The 18456-nt window shown below is 36.4% G+C and overlaps 2 protein-coding genes and 1 long non-coding RNA gene across 3 annotated transcripts; all 3 read right to left on the bottom strand.

The window, feature by feature from the left end:
* Nucleotides 1-778: 778 nt before the first annotated feature.
* On the bottom strand, nt 779-3516 carry LOC127618794 (uncharacterized). Its single transcript, XR_007967499.1, has 3 exons — nt 3352-3516; nt 1193-1260; nt 779-851 (listed from the first exon to the last, which is right to left on the bottom strand). It is a non-coding gene; the product is annotated as an uncharacterized LOC127618794 (long non-coding RNA).
* A 3865-nt stretch (nt 3517-7381) lies between these two features.
* Nucleotides 7382-8940, bottom strand: LOC127618784 (zinc finger protein basonuclin-1-like). The gene has a single exon (XM_052091426.1). The coding sequence runs from the start codon at nt 8776-8778 to the stop codon at nt 8230-8232; it is 549 nt and encodes a 182-aa protein (XP_051947386.1). The 5' UTR covers nt 8779-8940; the 3' UTR covers nt 7382-8229.
* A 42-nt stretch (nt 8941-8982) lies between these two features.
* Nucleotides 8983-15060, bottom strand: LOC127618919 (zinc finger protein basonuclin-2). The gene is made up of 4 exons (XM_052091623.1): nt 14989-15060; nt 12684-12822; nt 12366-12565; nt 8983-9534 (listed from the first exon to the last, which is right to left on the bottom strand). The coding sequence occupies exons 1-4, from the start codon at nt 15058-15060 to the stop codon at nt 8983-8985; spliced, it is 963 nt and encodes a 320-aa protein (XP_051947583.1).
* Nucleotides 15061-18456: the final 3396 nt, after the last annotated feature.

Genomic DNA, 18456 nt, shown 5'->3' with positions numbered 1-18456 from the left:
ATAGTACTAAATCATCTCCTGTGGACCTGTGGACGGATGAATATCTAAACTCTTCCAGATAACTTTGTAACCCTTTCCAGCTTTATGCAAAGCAACAATTCTTGATCGCAGGTCTTCTGAGATCTCGTGGTGCACGTCAGCAGATGCTTCTTGTGAATAACAAACTCAAAATGTTTGAGTGCTTTTTATAAGTCAAAGTAGCTTTAACCCACACCTACAATCTTGTTTGATTAATCAGATGCCAGGTGTGTCATATCCTGACTCTAATTAGCTTTTTATGTCATCTTTAGACTAAGGGTTCACTTCATTTTCCTACAGTACTGTGAATGTTCAATAAAGACATGAAAGATTATAATTGTTTGTGTGTTGTTAGTTTCAGCACATTGTGTTTGTCTATACTTGATAAGATCACATTTTATGAGCAATTAAATGCATAAAAACAGCTAATTCCAAAGGGTTCTCATACTTTTTCTTGCTACTTGTTTGTTTCAGTAAAAACTATTTGGGTAATTTTGCCCCATAGAGACCATTTTGCTCAGTCCTCTAGGGCTAATATTGTGCTAATCAGTCATTAAACCTCAAATGTACAACTTCCATTATAAAAACATACTTACGTCTTTCCCCATATGCTTCTCTTCTTCACAGCCAGATATAAATGATGAATACTTCCTACTTACAAGGTCAAATGACAAAACATCTGCACAGTTGCCTAGATACAGGGGGTGGGTAAACTTACCCTGCACTCCCCTACTAGGGGTTAAAATGGAGTCGCACTCACCGGGGTTTGGCTGCAGGTATTCTGTGGTTTTGGTCATGATGTCGAGCACCGCTCTGCTCGTGGCGTCCACTTTCTGCACAAACACACTCCGATGTTTACACAAACAAGAGTTGTGTTTGTCTGCAGTAATTATAATTAGTGAACCCTTTTCACAGACTGTGATGACACATCTGTGTTTATTATTAAGTGTACATTTATAGCATTATACTTTGTATTCACATCACCATTTCAAATTCAACTTCTGAGGGAGTGATGGTCAATTTGGCATCTCTTTTGTCTTTCGACTGTCTCTCTTTTTGTTGTTTAGCTTTTGGAAAGTCATGGAAATGTAGTCGTAAAACATAACTTGGAAATGTGAAAAGGGTCCTCTGATATCAACGGAAAGTTCATACAAGGAAACTAAACTGTGTGTACCTTTTCCATTTCTTTGAAGTCATCGTCCAGTTTAGTGCCCTCGGCCCTCCGACCTTCTCACTGACTTTCTGCAGGACAGAAAACACACACACACACACATGCATGCACTGCACGCGCATGCATCTACACACACACAAACTTCATAACTTCGATAACTTGTGTGTTGTTAACATATACAGTATCTCACAAAAGTAAGTACACCCCTCACATTTTTGTAAATATTTGATTATTTCTTTTCATGTGACAACACTGATGAAATGACACTTGGCTACAATGTAAAGTAGTGAGTGTACAGCTTGTATAACAGTGTAACTCAACACACAGCCATTAATGTCTAAACCGCTGGCAACAAAAGTGAGTACTGTGAGCGTGTGTGTGTGTGTGTGTGTGTGTGTGTGAGACTGTATGTGTGATTTATTCCCTGATATGTCGTAGTTAAATTAATTTTGATGAATTTCTAGTTCCTTTCTCATATTGTAAAAGTTTGCAACCTTTAAGTGTTTAATGATTAAGGTGAATGTTAGGATTTGAAAGTTCTGTGTGTGTGTGTGTGTGTGTGTGTGTGTGTGTGTGTGTGTACGTCTGAAAAATGGTGCACAGTGGAAGCATATAGACTGAACAGTGATGGTCCCAGAACAGAGCCCTGGGGCACGCCACACAATAGAGGGGCTGTTGAAGGGGAACAATTTCCTATAAGATAAACTTCTCTCTCTAATGTAGGAGGCAAACCACTGCCGAGCCAGACCCTGAATACACTCCAGCCTATTTAAAGGTGTTGTATGATCAATAGTGTCCAATGCTGAGCTCAGATCCAATAAAACTGTGATCCAGATTCAAGAGTGAGCAAAATATACAAGAAGCTGAGCTACCAGTGGTAATAGAAGCTTAAACTTTTTGGACTTCTATTTATTTAGACTGACTATCACACCTGGAGTCGTGAGTTTGAATCCAGGGCATGCTGAGTGACTCCAGTCAGGTCTCCTTAGCAACCAAATTGGCCCGGTTGCTAGGGAGGGTAGAGTCACATGGGGTAACCAAATTGGTCCGGTTGCTAGGGAGGGTAGAGTCACATGAGGTAACCAAATTGGGCGGTTGCTAGGGAGGGTAGAGTCACATGGGGTAACCAAATTGGCCCGGTTGCTAGGGAGGGTAGAGTCACATGGGGTAACCTCCTCGTGGTGGTGATTAGTGGTTCTCTCAATGGGAGTGTGGTGAGTTGTGTGTGGATGCGTGGAGTAGCATGAGTCTCCACATGCTGTGAGTCTCAGCGGTGTCATGCACATCGAGTCACATGATCAGATGCTTCGATTGGCGTCTCAGAAGCGGAGGCAACTGACACTTGTCCTCCATCACCCGGATTGAGGCGGTAACCGTGCCACCACGAGGACCTACTTAGTAGCGGAATTGGGTATTCCAACATTGGGAGAAAAGGGGTAATGATGTATTAATGATGCGTTAGTGCATGAGTGGCGGCTTCTTACATTCACTTACTGTTGAAGCTCATGCAAACTGTAAATTTGCTTTATTAAATCTCTACCTTTTAAAATACATGAAGCTAATCACAAAAATTATATACAAAATAAAACACAATATTTTTATCCTAAAAAAAATTATAGTTAAAAATATATTATAGTAAATCGTAAAAATAATATGATTTTTTTAATATAAGTAATAAAATTTTGTTACCATTAAATATTAATACAATTAATTGTGCTATTCACAAAACTAATATATAAAATAAAAAAATAAAATAATTAGTTATTATTAAATTAGTATTAAAACATTACGAAAGGTTCAGTGGATGTGACACTGTTGCTGTTCTCTCTGAATATTGATCCATGTTAAACACGTGTGTGTGTGTGGAGTGTTTGTGTGAGTATCTCTCTCTCTCTCCTTCAGGTAAGAGTTGTTTCGGTGCGCGCGGCCGATTACATAACGCACGTGCATGTGTGAGATCACGTGACGGTGTTTAGTCACCCGCAGCTCTCTCGTTGCTCTCAAACCATCATAAACGCCACATTAGCCGTTTGACTGCAAACATTAATGTCAACGTCTGAAATAAACGCAGTTTCGGAAGAATTCCGCTATTAGAAACATGTATGTGGATCAAATGACTCGTGTACTCATCACCGTGTCTAAAACATGGATTCGGCTCTTACCTGTGTCGCTTTATGAAACTGCTTTTTGAACCCGCAACAGACATTTCCGTTAGTTACTCCCGTGCTCCCTTTGTTCCTATTTAATCGGTGGTTATTGTGTGGATTCTGGGGTAAATAATATCCGTTCTGGTCGCGCGAACTAATCAGCGTCTAATCGCGTGAACGCGCGCGTGACGTCACACGACCCGCCCTGAGCGCGCACGGATGGTGAACCCCAAAAGATTCGAATCAAGGTGTCAAATGAGAATAAACGGGAGAACCGTCACAAAGAAACAAATCAGATTTCAGAGCTCTCTGTTAACGTTTCTGATCCCGGTTTCAGCACCACGGACAGCTCCTCACCAAACATGACAACAGGACGCTTTTCCTTTATCCACAGTAAAAGAACAAAAACTTAGGCTGATTTTCTTCTTCTGTGAAACACAAAAGGAGATGCGGTGGACAGAATGGCAGTCTCAGTCACCATTCACTGTCACTGTATTGGGACACTAATTCAAAAATGTCTCGAATAACAAACAGCATAAGCACACATTTCAAGCAAAACGTTTCACAAAAGGAAGTGCTAGATTTTAAATAAAAGACACCTGTGGGGCACCTCTGTTAGGGCACCTCTGTTGGGACACCTCTGTTGGAACACCTCTGTTGGAACACCTCTGTTGGGGCACCTCTGTTGGGGCACCTCTGTTGGGGCACCTCTGTTGGGACACCTCTGTTTGGACACCTCTGTTGGGACACCTCTGTTGGGACACCTCTGTTGGGGCACCTCTGTTGGGACACCTCTGTTGGGGCACCTCTGTTGGGGCACCTCTGTTGGGGCACCTCTGTTGGGACACCTCTGTTGGGGCACCTCTGTTGGGGCACCTCTGTTGGGACACCTCTGTTGGGACACCTCTGTTGGGACACCTCTGTTGAGACACCTCTGTTGGGACACCTCTGTTGGGACACCTCTGTTGGGACACCTCTGTTGGGACACCTCTGTTGGGACACCTCTGTTGGGACACCTCTGTTGGGACACCTCTGTTGGGACACCTCTGTTGGGGCACCTCTGTTGGGGCACCTCTGTTGGGACACCTCTGTTGGGACACCTCTGTTAGGGCACCTCTGTTGGGACACCTCTGTTGGGACACCTCTGTTGGGACACCTCTGTTGAGACACCTCTGTTGGGACACCTTTGTTGGGACACCTCTGTTGGGACACCTCTGTTGGGACACCTCTGTAAGGGCATTTGATGGAAACTGAGGTCTTAAATCCACTTAAAATCACCAACACACCACATTCATTGCTCTACAAGTAAAATTTCTTATAGTAATTTTTTTTTTGTGCAAAGTGTTCCTACCTCATTTTACGCTATCTACTGGGTATTTTCAAATAATATACATTTTTAGTATTTTTGAATTTTCTCTACTGTAAAAATACTGACAATGTTTAAGACATTAAACTAATATAATGCAATAAACATTAACTAAACAACATGAAATGTAACATGAAACACCCCAATGTACATAACTTCAATAAAATATAATCAAAAGTAGATTAGTCACACATATGCAGGAAGAGGATTAGGGCCAAGCAATAATGAAAAAATAAAACCATCTCGAGATTAAAGTCATTATAATGCGAGATTAAATTTAACAAGTTTTTCTCGAAACACAAGCGACTTTATTCTCGATATTTAATGAGTTCATTCTCAAGATTGTATTTAGACTTTTTTTCTCGAAATTTACTTGAGTTTAATCTCACATTATAATGACTTTATTCTCGAGATGGCTTTATTTTTTTATTATTGCTTGGCCCTAATCCTCTACATCATACATGAACTATTGTTTTTAAGCCATACATTTCACAATAGTTTACGTAAAAGTACCGTTTCATGCTGTTAAACATATAAAATGACACTGTTAACTAAGGGAAATTCAAAGTTATTTGCAAGTTTTCAACTGTAAAATGTACAGAATTTTACATTTTTACTGTATTTTTTACATAATTTTACTGGCAACCACAACTGCCAGTTTTTTTTTTTTTAAACAACAGGATTTTTTGAAAGTGCATGGTTTTCATTTTCCTGTATTATTACTATATCTCTCTATGAATATCAGGGATAAAATATGGATACTGTAGTAAAACTATGGTAAATTTATTCCAGGAACACAGACGTGGAAATCGCCATGCCTCTAGGGGCTCTGTACTTATCAAAAGTGTTTGGGGTAAGGGATAAGTAACCCACATCAAGTAACAAGTAATGAGATATTTGTATTTTATTTTAAACCTTAATATCAGAGTTACTTTTTTTAAACAAGTTATGCATTTCTTTTCTACACCTCTGCTTTTCCTGCATTAGGAGTAAAATTAGTGCAAAGCTGCGTGGGAGGAGATGATGTTGGATGTGTGGGTAGTGCATGATGGGTAATGTAGTTCTAAAGACAATGTGCAGAGTCATCTTTTAGCCCACCCTCAGATTTATGTTTTAAAAATGACAAAAAACATTGCTGGGGAAGCAATATAAATCTGAACACTTTAGTGGAATCCAGTGTGAATTTTTGATCCCCTTTTACTTTACATATTGCCTTCTTATCATCCTCATTTATGGTTAATCAGTGCGTTTAACTCTGTTTTTTATGATTATGTCTTTTTATTATCTTTATTTTAAATAGCTGAAGTTGTAACCTATCAGAACTTTAGAAAAGCCTGTAACGATGACACTTTTGATCCAATTTTGCATATGACTATAATCAAAGTCCCTTTCAAGGCAAGTCAGTCCACTAGGAGGCCATGTTTGGAACACTTTCATGGGCAACTATTTTCTATGGATACAAGCAGCATATAAGTGCAGCTCCTACACGGACTACTAGTGCATCTGATGTACTCCGTGTGAACACATTTAATATTCGAGTGAGTGAAGTTGATTCATGAGTAAATACGTGCTGCTTAAAAGTCTTAGGAAGATGTATTATATGGCTAGCCTTCCCTACGCTCGACATCATATACAGGGTGAAGCTCAGCTCAATTCGATGACATATGTAGCGAAGTGCTCAATGATACAGCTCCCGTAACTGGGAGAGTGGGATGAGAAAAGCTGACTCTGGATCAGTGACTACGAGCAACATCCTACATGGTTTGTGTGCACAGAGAAAATGTCTTAATTTCTAAAATCCCTCTACATTTTTAAAATGTTTTATAATAAACAAGTAGTTTTATTTGAGACAAACTATTTTTAAAACATTTTGGTAGCATTGAAAACGTTCAAGTTGTACAATATGAAAAAGTAATGCAAAAGAAGCTTAATGTTGTACTTTCCATAAAAAGTAACTATTAATTTAGTGACATTTTTATGTAGTAGCACAATATTCTAAAGAGTTAGTTTCATTCTGCAACACTGTTTATCAAATGACTCAATTCGGGTGGAAGAGTTGCCTCAGCGTCTGAGACGTTAATACGTGCATCTTATCACATGACATGTTGAGCGTGTTACCGTGGAGACATAGCGAGTGTGGAGGCTTCACGCTATTCTCCGCGGCATCCACACACAACTCACCACACGCCCCACCGAGAGCGAGAACCACATTATAGCGACCACAAGGACGTTACCCCATGTGACTCTACCCTCCCTAGCAACCGGGACAATTTGGTTGCTAAGGAGACCTGACTGGAGTCACTCAGCACGCCCTGGATTCAAACTCATGACTCCAGGTGTGATAGTCAGCGTCAATACTCGCCGAGATACCCAGACCACCCCAATCTTTAGGATCCTCCCTATGATGCAGTTTCTGTCACATGTCAATCACAATGCATCAGCATCATAAAGTATATATGAGTGAGAGAGAGAAGGCAAAATGTAGTTGTTTCACTGTACAGTGAGAATCCTCCAGTAGATCAGACAGCAGTTTCACTCCAGAGTCTCTTGGTTATAATTCAGGTTTAGCTCTCTCAGGTGTGAAGGGTTTGATCTCAGATCTGAAACCAGAACTGCACAACCTTCCTCTCTATTACTGCAGTGAGACAGCCTGAAGAGAGAAGGGGGAAAATACTCATTACACCAACAACACGCAGCAGGTATAATAAAGTCACGAGTTAAATGTGTATGTCTGCTATATAGATCAGTGTTGTAACAGTCCTGATCTGATACACTGTAGCTGATGGGATTGTTGATAGAATGATGTTTGTTGGCACGGAGACTGCTGACTGATTGTCTTTGCGACCGACTGTTCATCAGTTTTTTTCACTGGGAGTTTAAAATGTCCATCATCTTTGACATCATCATCCTCATCGTGATTGACCTGGCTGGAGTCACTCAGCACACCCTGGATTCAAAGTCATGACTCCAGGTGTGATAATCAACGTCAATACTTGCTGAGATACCCCGACCCCCGGCAGTATTATTATTTTAATCATTATGAAAATATATATTAAACATGACAAACAGAATGAAGATTTATTGTATATATACCATTTTACAAGAATAAGAAGTATTACTTTTGTTGTTATACATGTAAGATAAAAGTAGAATATGATGAAGTTGTTTCTGGGTTTTCTTTCCGACGCTCTGTGTATACATGTCAGCGTCCGAATTCACTCGCTCTTTCGGTTCACTCATTGCCTGATATAGGGCAATCCCACTATATAGGAAACAGCATTTGAGTGAACAAGTGAGCTATTTTGGACACCTCTCTAGTCAGTCACAGTTTGCTATGGTGATGACCTCTATGGTCATAGTTGGGGTCCCATCTCTGGTTTCCTCCTGTTCTTCCTCTCTCTTTCCATTTATCACGCAATCCTCCTGGAATCTCTCACTTTATACACACGTTTATCAACATGGGTGTTACTATGACAACCACAGCCGGTGTCTTGTGAAGGTGTTTCTTTTGTGTAAATGAGTGTCGGTTATAGATCAGTGTCGTAACAGTCCTGATCTGATACACTGTAGCTGATGGGATTGTTGATAGAATGATGTTTGTTGCCCGCGAGGAGACTGCTGAGTGATTGTCTTTGTGACCGACTGTTCATCAGTTTATTCACTGGGAGTTTAAAACGTTTGTCATCTTTGTCATCCTCATCGTGATTGTCATGGCGATTCTCTCGCTTGATCTTCAAAGGCGTGCTGGACTTGCGTCGCTTCTTTTTAGGCATCATGTCAATCATATCAGCGAGGCCATTCTGATTGGCTGTGAGATGCCCTGTACCTCCTCCTGATCCAGAGCCACTTTGATGTTTTAGTTGGTCAGTCATTACAGTGTTGTTGTTTGCTGTGGAAACCAAAAGGCGTGTTGACATGGAAACAGGTGGAGTGGTGTTCATAAAGGGTTGAGCGACGAACATCTCACTACGTCTGGGCTGGATGGACAACTGCGTTGGGTGCTGCGCCGAAGCGTGTAACCGTGGGTTTGGGTTTGCGCTGTGTCTGTTTCGACTGCGCAGAGAACTGAACATCATGTTACAGCCTTGATGGTACAGCAGTGTTTAATCTTCAAGTGTACGGCGTTGAAGTGGATCTTCAGTGTTCCTTTGTCGTAAAACGTCTTAGCGCACGTGTTGCAGCTCACGCGACCCTTGCTCAAGGACGATCCTGGACGGCGTTCCTGCGTGACCGAAGAGGAAGAATCAGGGACTGAGGAGTCGACTTTCAACAATTGAACTTCAGTGTTGAGGTACGCCAACTTCGATGGTCAGCCATAGGGAGCATTTTGGTGACCTGGCGAAGGTTTTGTTGGAATTCCATTTAGATCCTCTGTTTCTGATTCTTGGCGTGTTGTCTCCTCTGAGCTCTGGTGTCAGCCGTCCAAGGCGTTGCAGTTGTTGGGTTGTGGGATGATGTTCCACAGGGAGAGTTTGTCGGGATTGAAACAGAGGGGTTGTCGACGGACTGATGTAGTGAAACGGTTGGAGGAACGCTAGATTTTCTCCTGGAAGATTCTTGAAGTGCTGCAAGCTGGAGGGCGATTGATTTCTCGGCTTAAACGTGGAACTGCGATGGAGTCTGTTGCTCTCAGCGTAAGTGCAGATATCAGAATCAGTACCGGCTGTTTTAGAGACTCGGTCTGGAGTTTCCAGGTGGATCTGCTGTTTCGCAACAACCATGAGCTCCACGATGGATTTTGTTTCCCCAAAACGCAAAAACTGCTGCAGGGTCACGACCTCATCATCTGGGGTCATGGTCACCCAACGATCCAGAACAGTCCCCATGGAGTCCTAAACATAAATGATATAATATTTCAGACAGGACTTTCTTTGAAGCCCATATTTATAATGCATTGTAATGCATTATAATGAATTCATAATGTCTCATAATACGCCTTATAATAAGTTATAACTTCTCATAAATAATAATAACTACAGTTATAATACATTATAACACTTCTCCTGTTTATAGTTATACTTTAGAGTGTAATGCATTATAATGAATTCATAATGTCTCATAATACACCTTATAATAAGTTATAACTCCTCATAAATAATAATAACTACAGTTATAATACATTATAACACTTCTTCTGTTTATATTTATACTTTAGAGTGTAGCGATTATAATGAATTCATAATGTCTCATAACACACCTTATAATAAGTTATAACTTCTCATAAATAATAATAACTACAGTTATAGCAGCATTATAACACTTCCCTGTTTATAGTTATACTTTAGAGTGTAATGCATTATAATTAATTCATAATGTCTCATAATACACCTTATAATAAGTTATAACTCCTCATAAACAATAATAACTACAGTTATAATACATTATAACACTTCCCTGTTTATAGTTATACTTTAGAGTGTAATGCATTATAATGAATTCATAATGTCTCATAATACACCTTATAATAAGTTATAACTCCTCATAAACAATAATAACTACAGTTATAATACATTATAACACTTCCACTGTTTATAGTTATACTTTAGAGTGTAATGCATTATAATTAATTCATAATGTCTCATAATACACCTTATAATAAGTTATAACTCCTCATAAACAATAATAACTACAGTTATAATACATTATAACACTTCCCTGTTTATAGTTATACTTTAGAGTGTAATGCATTATAATGAATTCATAATGTCTCATAATACACCTTATAATAAGTTATAACTCCTCATAAACAATAATAACTACAGTTATAATACATTATAACACTTCCACTGTTTATAGTTATACTTTAGAGTGTAATGCATTATAATGAATTCATAATGTCTCATAATACACCTTATAATAAGTTATAACTTCTCATAAATAATAATAACTACAGTTATAATACATTATAACACTTCCACTGTTTATAGTTATACTTTAGAGTGTAATGCATTATAATTAATTCATAATGTCTCATAATACACCTCATAATAAGTTATAACTCCTCATAAATAATAATAACTACAGTTATAATACATTATAACACTTCCACTGTTTATAGTTATACTTTAGAGTGTAATGCATTATAATGAATTCATAATGTCTCATAATACACCTTATAATAAGTTATAACTTCTCATAAATAATAATAACTACAGTTATAATACATTATAACACTTCCTCTGTTCATAGTTATACTTTAGAGTGTAATGCATTATAATTAATTCATAATGTCTCATAATACACCTTATAATAAGTTATAACTCCTCATAAACAATAATAACTACAGTTATAAGACATTATAACACTTCCACTGTTTATAGTTATACTTTAGAGTGTAATGCATTATAATGAATTCATAATGTCTCATAATACACCTTATAATAAGTTATAACTCCTCATAAACAATAATAACTACAGTTATAATACATTATAACACTTCCACTGTTTATAGTTATACTTTAGAGTGTAATGCATTATAATGAATTCATAATGTCTCATAATACACCTCATAATAAGTTATAACTCCTCATAAATAATAATAACTACAGTTATAATACATTATAACACTTCCACTGTTTATAGTTATACTTTAGAGTGTAATGCATTATAATGAATTCATAATGTCTCATAATACACCTTATAATAAGTTATAACTCCTCATAAATAATAATAACTACAGTTATAATACATTATAACACTTCCACTGTTTATAGTCATACTTTAGAGTGTAATGCATTATAATGAATGACAGGTACCAACTTTTGTCCCAATCCCTCAAAGCATAGTGGAGATACAGCCTCAAGTTACATTTTGGGTGTTCTTCGCCAAATTCGTTGAAGCGCCATTCGAAAACGTTATGATTTATCAAAATTCTGTTAATAACTTTTTGTCGTAAGCGCAAAATGATGGAAAATAGGTGATAGTGATAGTGTGCAATCGAATCGTCTTGAGCCAAGGAATCAGAGGAAAACATTATTTGTCTTTTAATTTTTGTTTCTAGGATTCACGGTTCAAAAGTTATTTACATAAACATGAGTGCAAATTTGGGCAGTTGGTGGCGCTACAGGGTTTGAGGTAGAGACGCCAAATTTGCTGTGGTAACAGATCAGACTGTCCTCTACCGGTGTGCCAAATTTCATAACTTTCCCACAAGTCCTTCTATGGGCTGCTGTTTACTCAAGAGCGGAAGAAGAAGAAAACAAGGGGCTTGACCCCTAATGAAATATAACATGATCTTAGGAGTGCAAACTCTTCTACATATCCGTGTGCATATTACAACTAACAGGTGAAAGAAAGCGTTTACAGATGGTTGTACGTGGTTTCTAGCTGGTTTAAACTGGCCGAGATGGTTGATCAGCAGGACTACCAGCTGGTGGGGCTCAAGTCTGTATATTGAGTGTTCTTCTATGTAAGCATGCACTAGACGGACATCTTTGACGGTTATGAAGCATCTCACGCATGAGCACCACGTTTCTTAGACCCCTTGTAAAGTTAAAGCATTCAACTCTTAAAAACACTGTGTTTAAAGTGTTGGGTAAAGCTATTTTAACGCAAGAACACATTTGGTCTGAACAGCCCACTGGATATCAATCAAATGATCTCTTCCAGTCTAAGTAGGAGGGGCAATTAGCTGCTGAACTTTCAGAGGGTTTGTGTGTGTTACCTGTAGCATATATCCTCTCACATAGTCCCGCAGTGTCCAGCCGAGTGTGTGTATGATGTCCAGCACCTGTGTGTGTGTGAGCACACTGAACAGACGGTCCAGCAGGATCTTCATCTGCACAGGAAGTGCCTGTGTCCCGTACAGAATCAGACTGCTGATGTCAAACACCACGTGACTCTGAGCGATCTCCGCCTGCCCTGAACACACGGCAGCAGCTGGACTGCACATCTCACCAACAGCTACACAACAGAGAAACAAAAATACATTCAGAAGTCGTGACATGTAATGGACAACTTTACTTTATTGGACTAAGTCACCGATGAAGACAATGACACACACAAACACGTGTCATACCGTGGGCGACCCAGCCGTGCGTGCAGCGATCACATGACCTGATGTGATGCCGTCCGGGCAGGAAACACTTACAGTGACAGTCTGACTGTGTGCAGCTGATCACCTACACAACAAACTCAAAGTCACTATATGATGCCGTCAACATCATGTGTGTGTGTGTGTGTCCTTTATCATTTATTCTGTTCATATGCAGGGATGTAAAGACTACATGGAGATCACATGTGCCATATCAAAATGGTGAGCAAAAAGTATCTAGCAAAAGTGAACGCATCCTTCAGTGAAAGTAAACAGCTTTACAAGCTAAATATGATAAAACTGGTTGATTTACAAGTTTGTGCATCAAAGTGAGATTATGGAAATCTCAGTCTATTACTAAAGCTGAGGATTTATTTTATATTATTTTAAATTATTAATTCATAATACTTGCAATTTTCTCAACACTCGGTTATGAACAATAATAAATCAATAATAATAATAATAATAATAGACAATAAATAATAATTCATAAACCATTATATATATTTAATATATTATAGTATAATTAACAATAATAATTAATAATAAATATATTATATAAAAATAAGTAATGTAATTATATAAATTGTAAATATGTAAAAAAATCTAATAATACATATAATTATCAATATATAAATAATCATAATAGACAATAAATAATAACAATTATAATATACATAATCAAATTGATAATTCATATATTATAGCATAATTAACAATAATAATTAATAATAAATATATTTTATAAAAATAACTAATATAATTATATAAATAGTAAATATGTAAAAAAATCTAATAAATATATACATATAATTATCAATATATAATCAATAATAATAATAATAATAGACAATAAATAATAATTCATAAAACATTATAATATAAAATATAAATAATTGAATTGATAATAAATATATTATAGTATAATCAACAATATTAATTCATAATAAAAATATATTATATAAAAATAAGTAATATAATTATATAAATAGTAAATATGTAAAACAATAATATAATGATACATATATATACATATATTTATCAATATATAAATAATCAATAATATTAATAATAAGTTAATCTTTTTTACAATAATACATTTTGTAATTGTAATTTGCGAAACGTTATATTTAAAAACAGCAGATTATCTCTAGTTGTTTATAGACTGATCGTTACATTTTCAACGAGTCTCTCTGCAGTGATTATAATAACAGATGTGTTACTGTAGCTCAATGAAATGGTAAAGAGTTAAAAGCATTCAGTTTTAATCCAGTTAATGAAATGATGCAGAAATGACACTGAAATGAATGAATTCTTCATCCGTACCTCCTTTAACTTCAGATGACTCTGTTGATTCCCGTCTGTCTGGCAAACACAACGTTTAAAACAGCAACAGTGTCTCAATCTCACATTAATCAACAAATCAAATCTGATACATTTACACCAGCAGTGCATTGAAACACCACAATAACAATAACTAAACAAATAAACAATTAAATTTGAGATTAAAGCAAAACAAATACAGATGTCGTCTACTTCAGATTGTTTTAATCAAGATCAATATGCACATTTATTTACTTTAAAATTAAATAACTCAAACAACAGCAAAGCTCAAATTTGATGAACAGATTCACTAAATAATAATAATTATTATTATTATAATATAATAATAATAGAAAACTTATATATTTTTTAGATTTACACATTTCAGTTTCATAACAAAATACCATAAAATGTAATAAAAATGTATTATAATGTTTATTTAATTTAAATAAGCTTCAAATTTGATGAACACGTTCATTAAAATAAATAAATAAATAAATAAATATATATAAATAAATAAATATATATAAATAAATAAATAAATATATAAAAGCCTTATTTTTTAGATTTACACATTTCAGTTTCATAATAAAGTTTCATAAAATGTAACTGTGTAATGTTTAATTTAAATTAAAAAACATTTTATTTGAAAGTTTTATGAAAGATTTCTCAATTTAATTTGACTGAATTTTGTAATGAAATTGAAATGTCTTAAAATCTTAAAATGATTTGAACATGTTTTAAATAATTTTTTAAATCAAACAAAAATGTTCTCCAAATATCGAGAGAAAACACTCGCTTAAATCAGCGGTGTGTGTTACCTCCTGATGGAGTGTGTGTGTCCATGTCCTCATCTCCTCAGACGGGTCGGTTCCGGTACCTCAGTACCCTTAAACTGGATCTGTCTCACTCGTCCTGGATCAGTTCATACATCTGAAACTTTGGGTTCTCCTCCGGAGTCTTCCAGAACATGCTCTGATGGGATCTTCAGGGCCCGAAACATATTTAAATATTCCACAAAATATCTAAACCACAAAACTCCACCCCCTCTGAAAGAAGACATTTGATTGGACGAGAGTTGTTCTTTGTCTTGAGGAGGTGAAACTGGTGTATTAGTAGAGTACACACTCAGAAGTGCTTCTGTTCTCCAGAGGGAAACAGAGCCTGAAAGATGACAGGAATTGTTAAATACTCAAGAGGGAAAGAGCTTTGGGACAAAACCGCATAAAAACAAGATTTCAAAAGTGCTGATCCCAGCATTTTATGTCCTTATTGATTTTATAACCGAGAGAACGGCAGTTCTAAATGATTTGCTGTAAGATTTATAGAGATATTAACATTTATAACACACAGAGAATTTGACAATAAATAATAAGTTATAAATGAAAATGGACAAAGATTACTCAATGCTGTTAAAAATGTTGTTCTGCGTTCATGATACCTGATGCATTAATGTATGGCTCACTCTGTAACTGGGGTACATTTCACATCAACAAAAAAGTACAAAAGTGCTTTCTCAATAAAACAGCTATTGGTTTAAATTGATATTAAACTGTAATTTTATGCAAAACTCGAACCTTTGTGGATGTTAAATTTACATTAAAGTATATCAGAAGCGGCATTCTTGCTATCTGAAATGTAAATAAATAAGCTGTTGACGGTTAAATTAATATCAATATGTTGCTTATTTCACAAAATACAATGACACCACTTACATGAGAAGATCTCTGTTTTAACTTACAAAGGAACAATATGCAGTTAATTCTGTCAAATCAATGAACTTTCCCTTAATCCCTGATCAACATGATGCACACGCATGTATGAGCAAACACAACTTCAGTTACACATACAGGATTATGAGTCACTTCAACTGTTATTGAAGAGTCACTTCAACTGTGTTACTGAAGAGTCACTTCAACTGTGTTACTGAAGAGTCACTTCAAATATGTTACTGAAGAGTCACTTCAACTGTGTTATTGAAGAGTCACTTCAACTATGTTACTGAAGAGTCACTTCAACTATGTTACTGAAGAGTCACTTCAACTGTGTTACTGAAGAGTCACTTCAAATATGTTACTGAAGAGTCACTTCAACTGTGTTATTAAAGAGTCACTTCAACTGTTACTGAAGAGTCACTTCAACTGTTACTGAAGAGTCACTTCAAATATGTTACTGAAGAGTCACTTCAAATATGTTACTGAAGAGTCACTTCAACTATGTTACTGAAGAGTCACTTCAACTGTGTTACTGAAGAGTCACTTCAACTGTGTTACTGAAGAGTCACTTCAAATATGTTACTGAAGAGTCACTTCAACTGTGTTACTGAAGAGTCACTTCAAATATGTTACTGAAGAGTCACTTCAACTATGTTACTGAAGAGTCACTTCAACTATGTTACTGAAGAGTCACTTCAAATATGTTACTGAAGAGTCACTTCAACTGTGTTACTGAAGAGTCACTTCAACTGTGTTATTAAAGAGTCACTTCAACTGTTACTGAAGAGTCACTTCAACTATGTTACTGAAGAGTCACTTCAACTGTGTTATTAAAGAGTCACTTCAACTGTGTTATTAAAGAGTCAGGTCAACTGTGTTATTAAAGAGTCAGGTCAACTGTGTTATTAAAGAGTCAGGTCAACTGTGTTACTGAAGAGTCACTTCAACTGTGTTACTGAAGAGTCACTTCAACTGTGTTACTGAAGAGTCACTTCAACTGTGTTATTAAAGAGTCACTTCAACTGTTACTGAAGAGTCACTTCAACTATGTTACTGAAGAGTCACTTCAACTGTGTTATTAAAGAGTCACTTCAACTGTGTTATTAAAGAGTCAGGTCAACTGTGTTATTAAAGAGTCAGGTCAACTGTGTTATTGAAGAGTCACTTCAACTGTGTTACTGAAGAGTCACTTCAACTGTGTTATTAAAGAGTCACTTCAACTGTGTTATTAAAGAGTCACTTCAACTGTGTTACTGAAGAGTCACTTCAACTGTGTTATTAAAGAGTCACTTCAACTGTGTTATTAAAGAGTCACTTCAACTGTGTTACTGAAGAGTCACTTCAACTGTGTTACTGAAGAGTCACTTCAACTGTGTTACTGAAGAGTCACTTCAACTGTGTTATTAAAGAGTCACTTCAACTGTGTTATTAAAGAGTCAGGTCAACTGTGTTATTAAAGAGTCAGGTCAACTGTGTTATTAAAGAGTCAGGTCAACTGTGTTATTGAAGAGTCACTTCAACTGTGTTACTGAAGAGTCACTTCAACTGTGTTATTAAAGAGTCAGGTCAACTGTGTTATTGAAGAGTCACTTCAACTGTGTTACTGAAGAGTCACTTCAACTGTGTTATTAAAGAGTCACTTCAACTGTGTTATTAAAGAGTCAGGTCAACTGTGTTATTAAAGAGTCAGGTCAACTGTGTTATTGAAGAGTCACTTCAACTGTGTTACTGAAGATTCACTTCAACTGTGTTATTAAAGAGTCACTTCAACTGCGTTACTGAAGATTCACTTCAACTGTGTTATTAAAGAGTCACTTCAACTATTTAAGAGGTGACACTATATAGTAACTTAGTTGACAGGTAACAATTTCCCCATTTTGACTCATAATTTCCATGGCAGGACTTGTCTGACCAACCACATGTTATTTTATTCATCAGATTAACCTCACATTTTAATATATATTTTAGTTAAAAGCATAAAAATATTACACACATAACAATATACTCAACATAGTTGACTGTCAGTTAATATACTCCTTCACAACATGCTATTTTAGTTAAAATATTGACAGAAAGAGAGGACAGTCACCATTATGTGTTCAAAATGTCCCCACAGAGGACAGTGACATCACATGATGCTGGTCACATGCTTAAACATGGTTCAAACTACAAAAGTAATAGTTATGCACAATGACAGTCTCGGTCACTATTCACTTTAGGTGTATGGAGAACAAAAGATGCAATGAAAGTGAATAACATCTGAAATCACCCACATCCATAACATCACTCCTGAAGACATGGATTAAACCACTGGAGTCTTATGGATGACTTTTATGCTGCTTTATTTGCTTTTTGGACCCTGTTGACTAGCATTTTATGGACCTACAGATTCCACTTTAAATCTTGTGTTCTGCAGAAAAATAAAGTCATACACATCTGGGATGCACATGTGTGCATCACGCATACATGTCGCTGCCCAGGTGGTAAACATATAAATATACAAATTAAATGGATCAATGGTCAAAGTCTCTTTGCCAGTGTTTGGTACATTATACTCAATACTAGAATCGGGCACTCATTTTTGCCAATAACCGGTAATTTCTTGTGCTTTTAAACACTGATCTAGAAGCAGTCTGTCCTGTGTGAACTCAGATTACCAAGTGAACAACAGAAGATAAAACTGC

This window comes from Xyrauchen texanus, chromosome 25 (genome assembly GCF_025860055.1).
Source record: "Xyrauchen texanus isolate HMW12.3.18 chromosome 25, RBS_HiC_50CHRs, whole genome shotgun sequence".
In the NCBI taxonomy this organism is placed as follows: domain Eukaryota; kingdom Metazoa; phylum Chordata; class Actinopteri; order Cypriniformes; family Catostomidae; genus Xyrauchen; species Xyrauchen texanus.
Note: the sequence above shows the minus strand (reverse complement) of the source record. Positions and strands in the feature narration are given on the sequence as shown.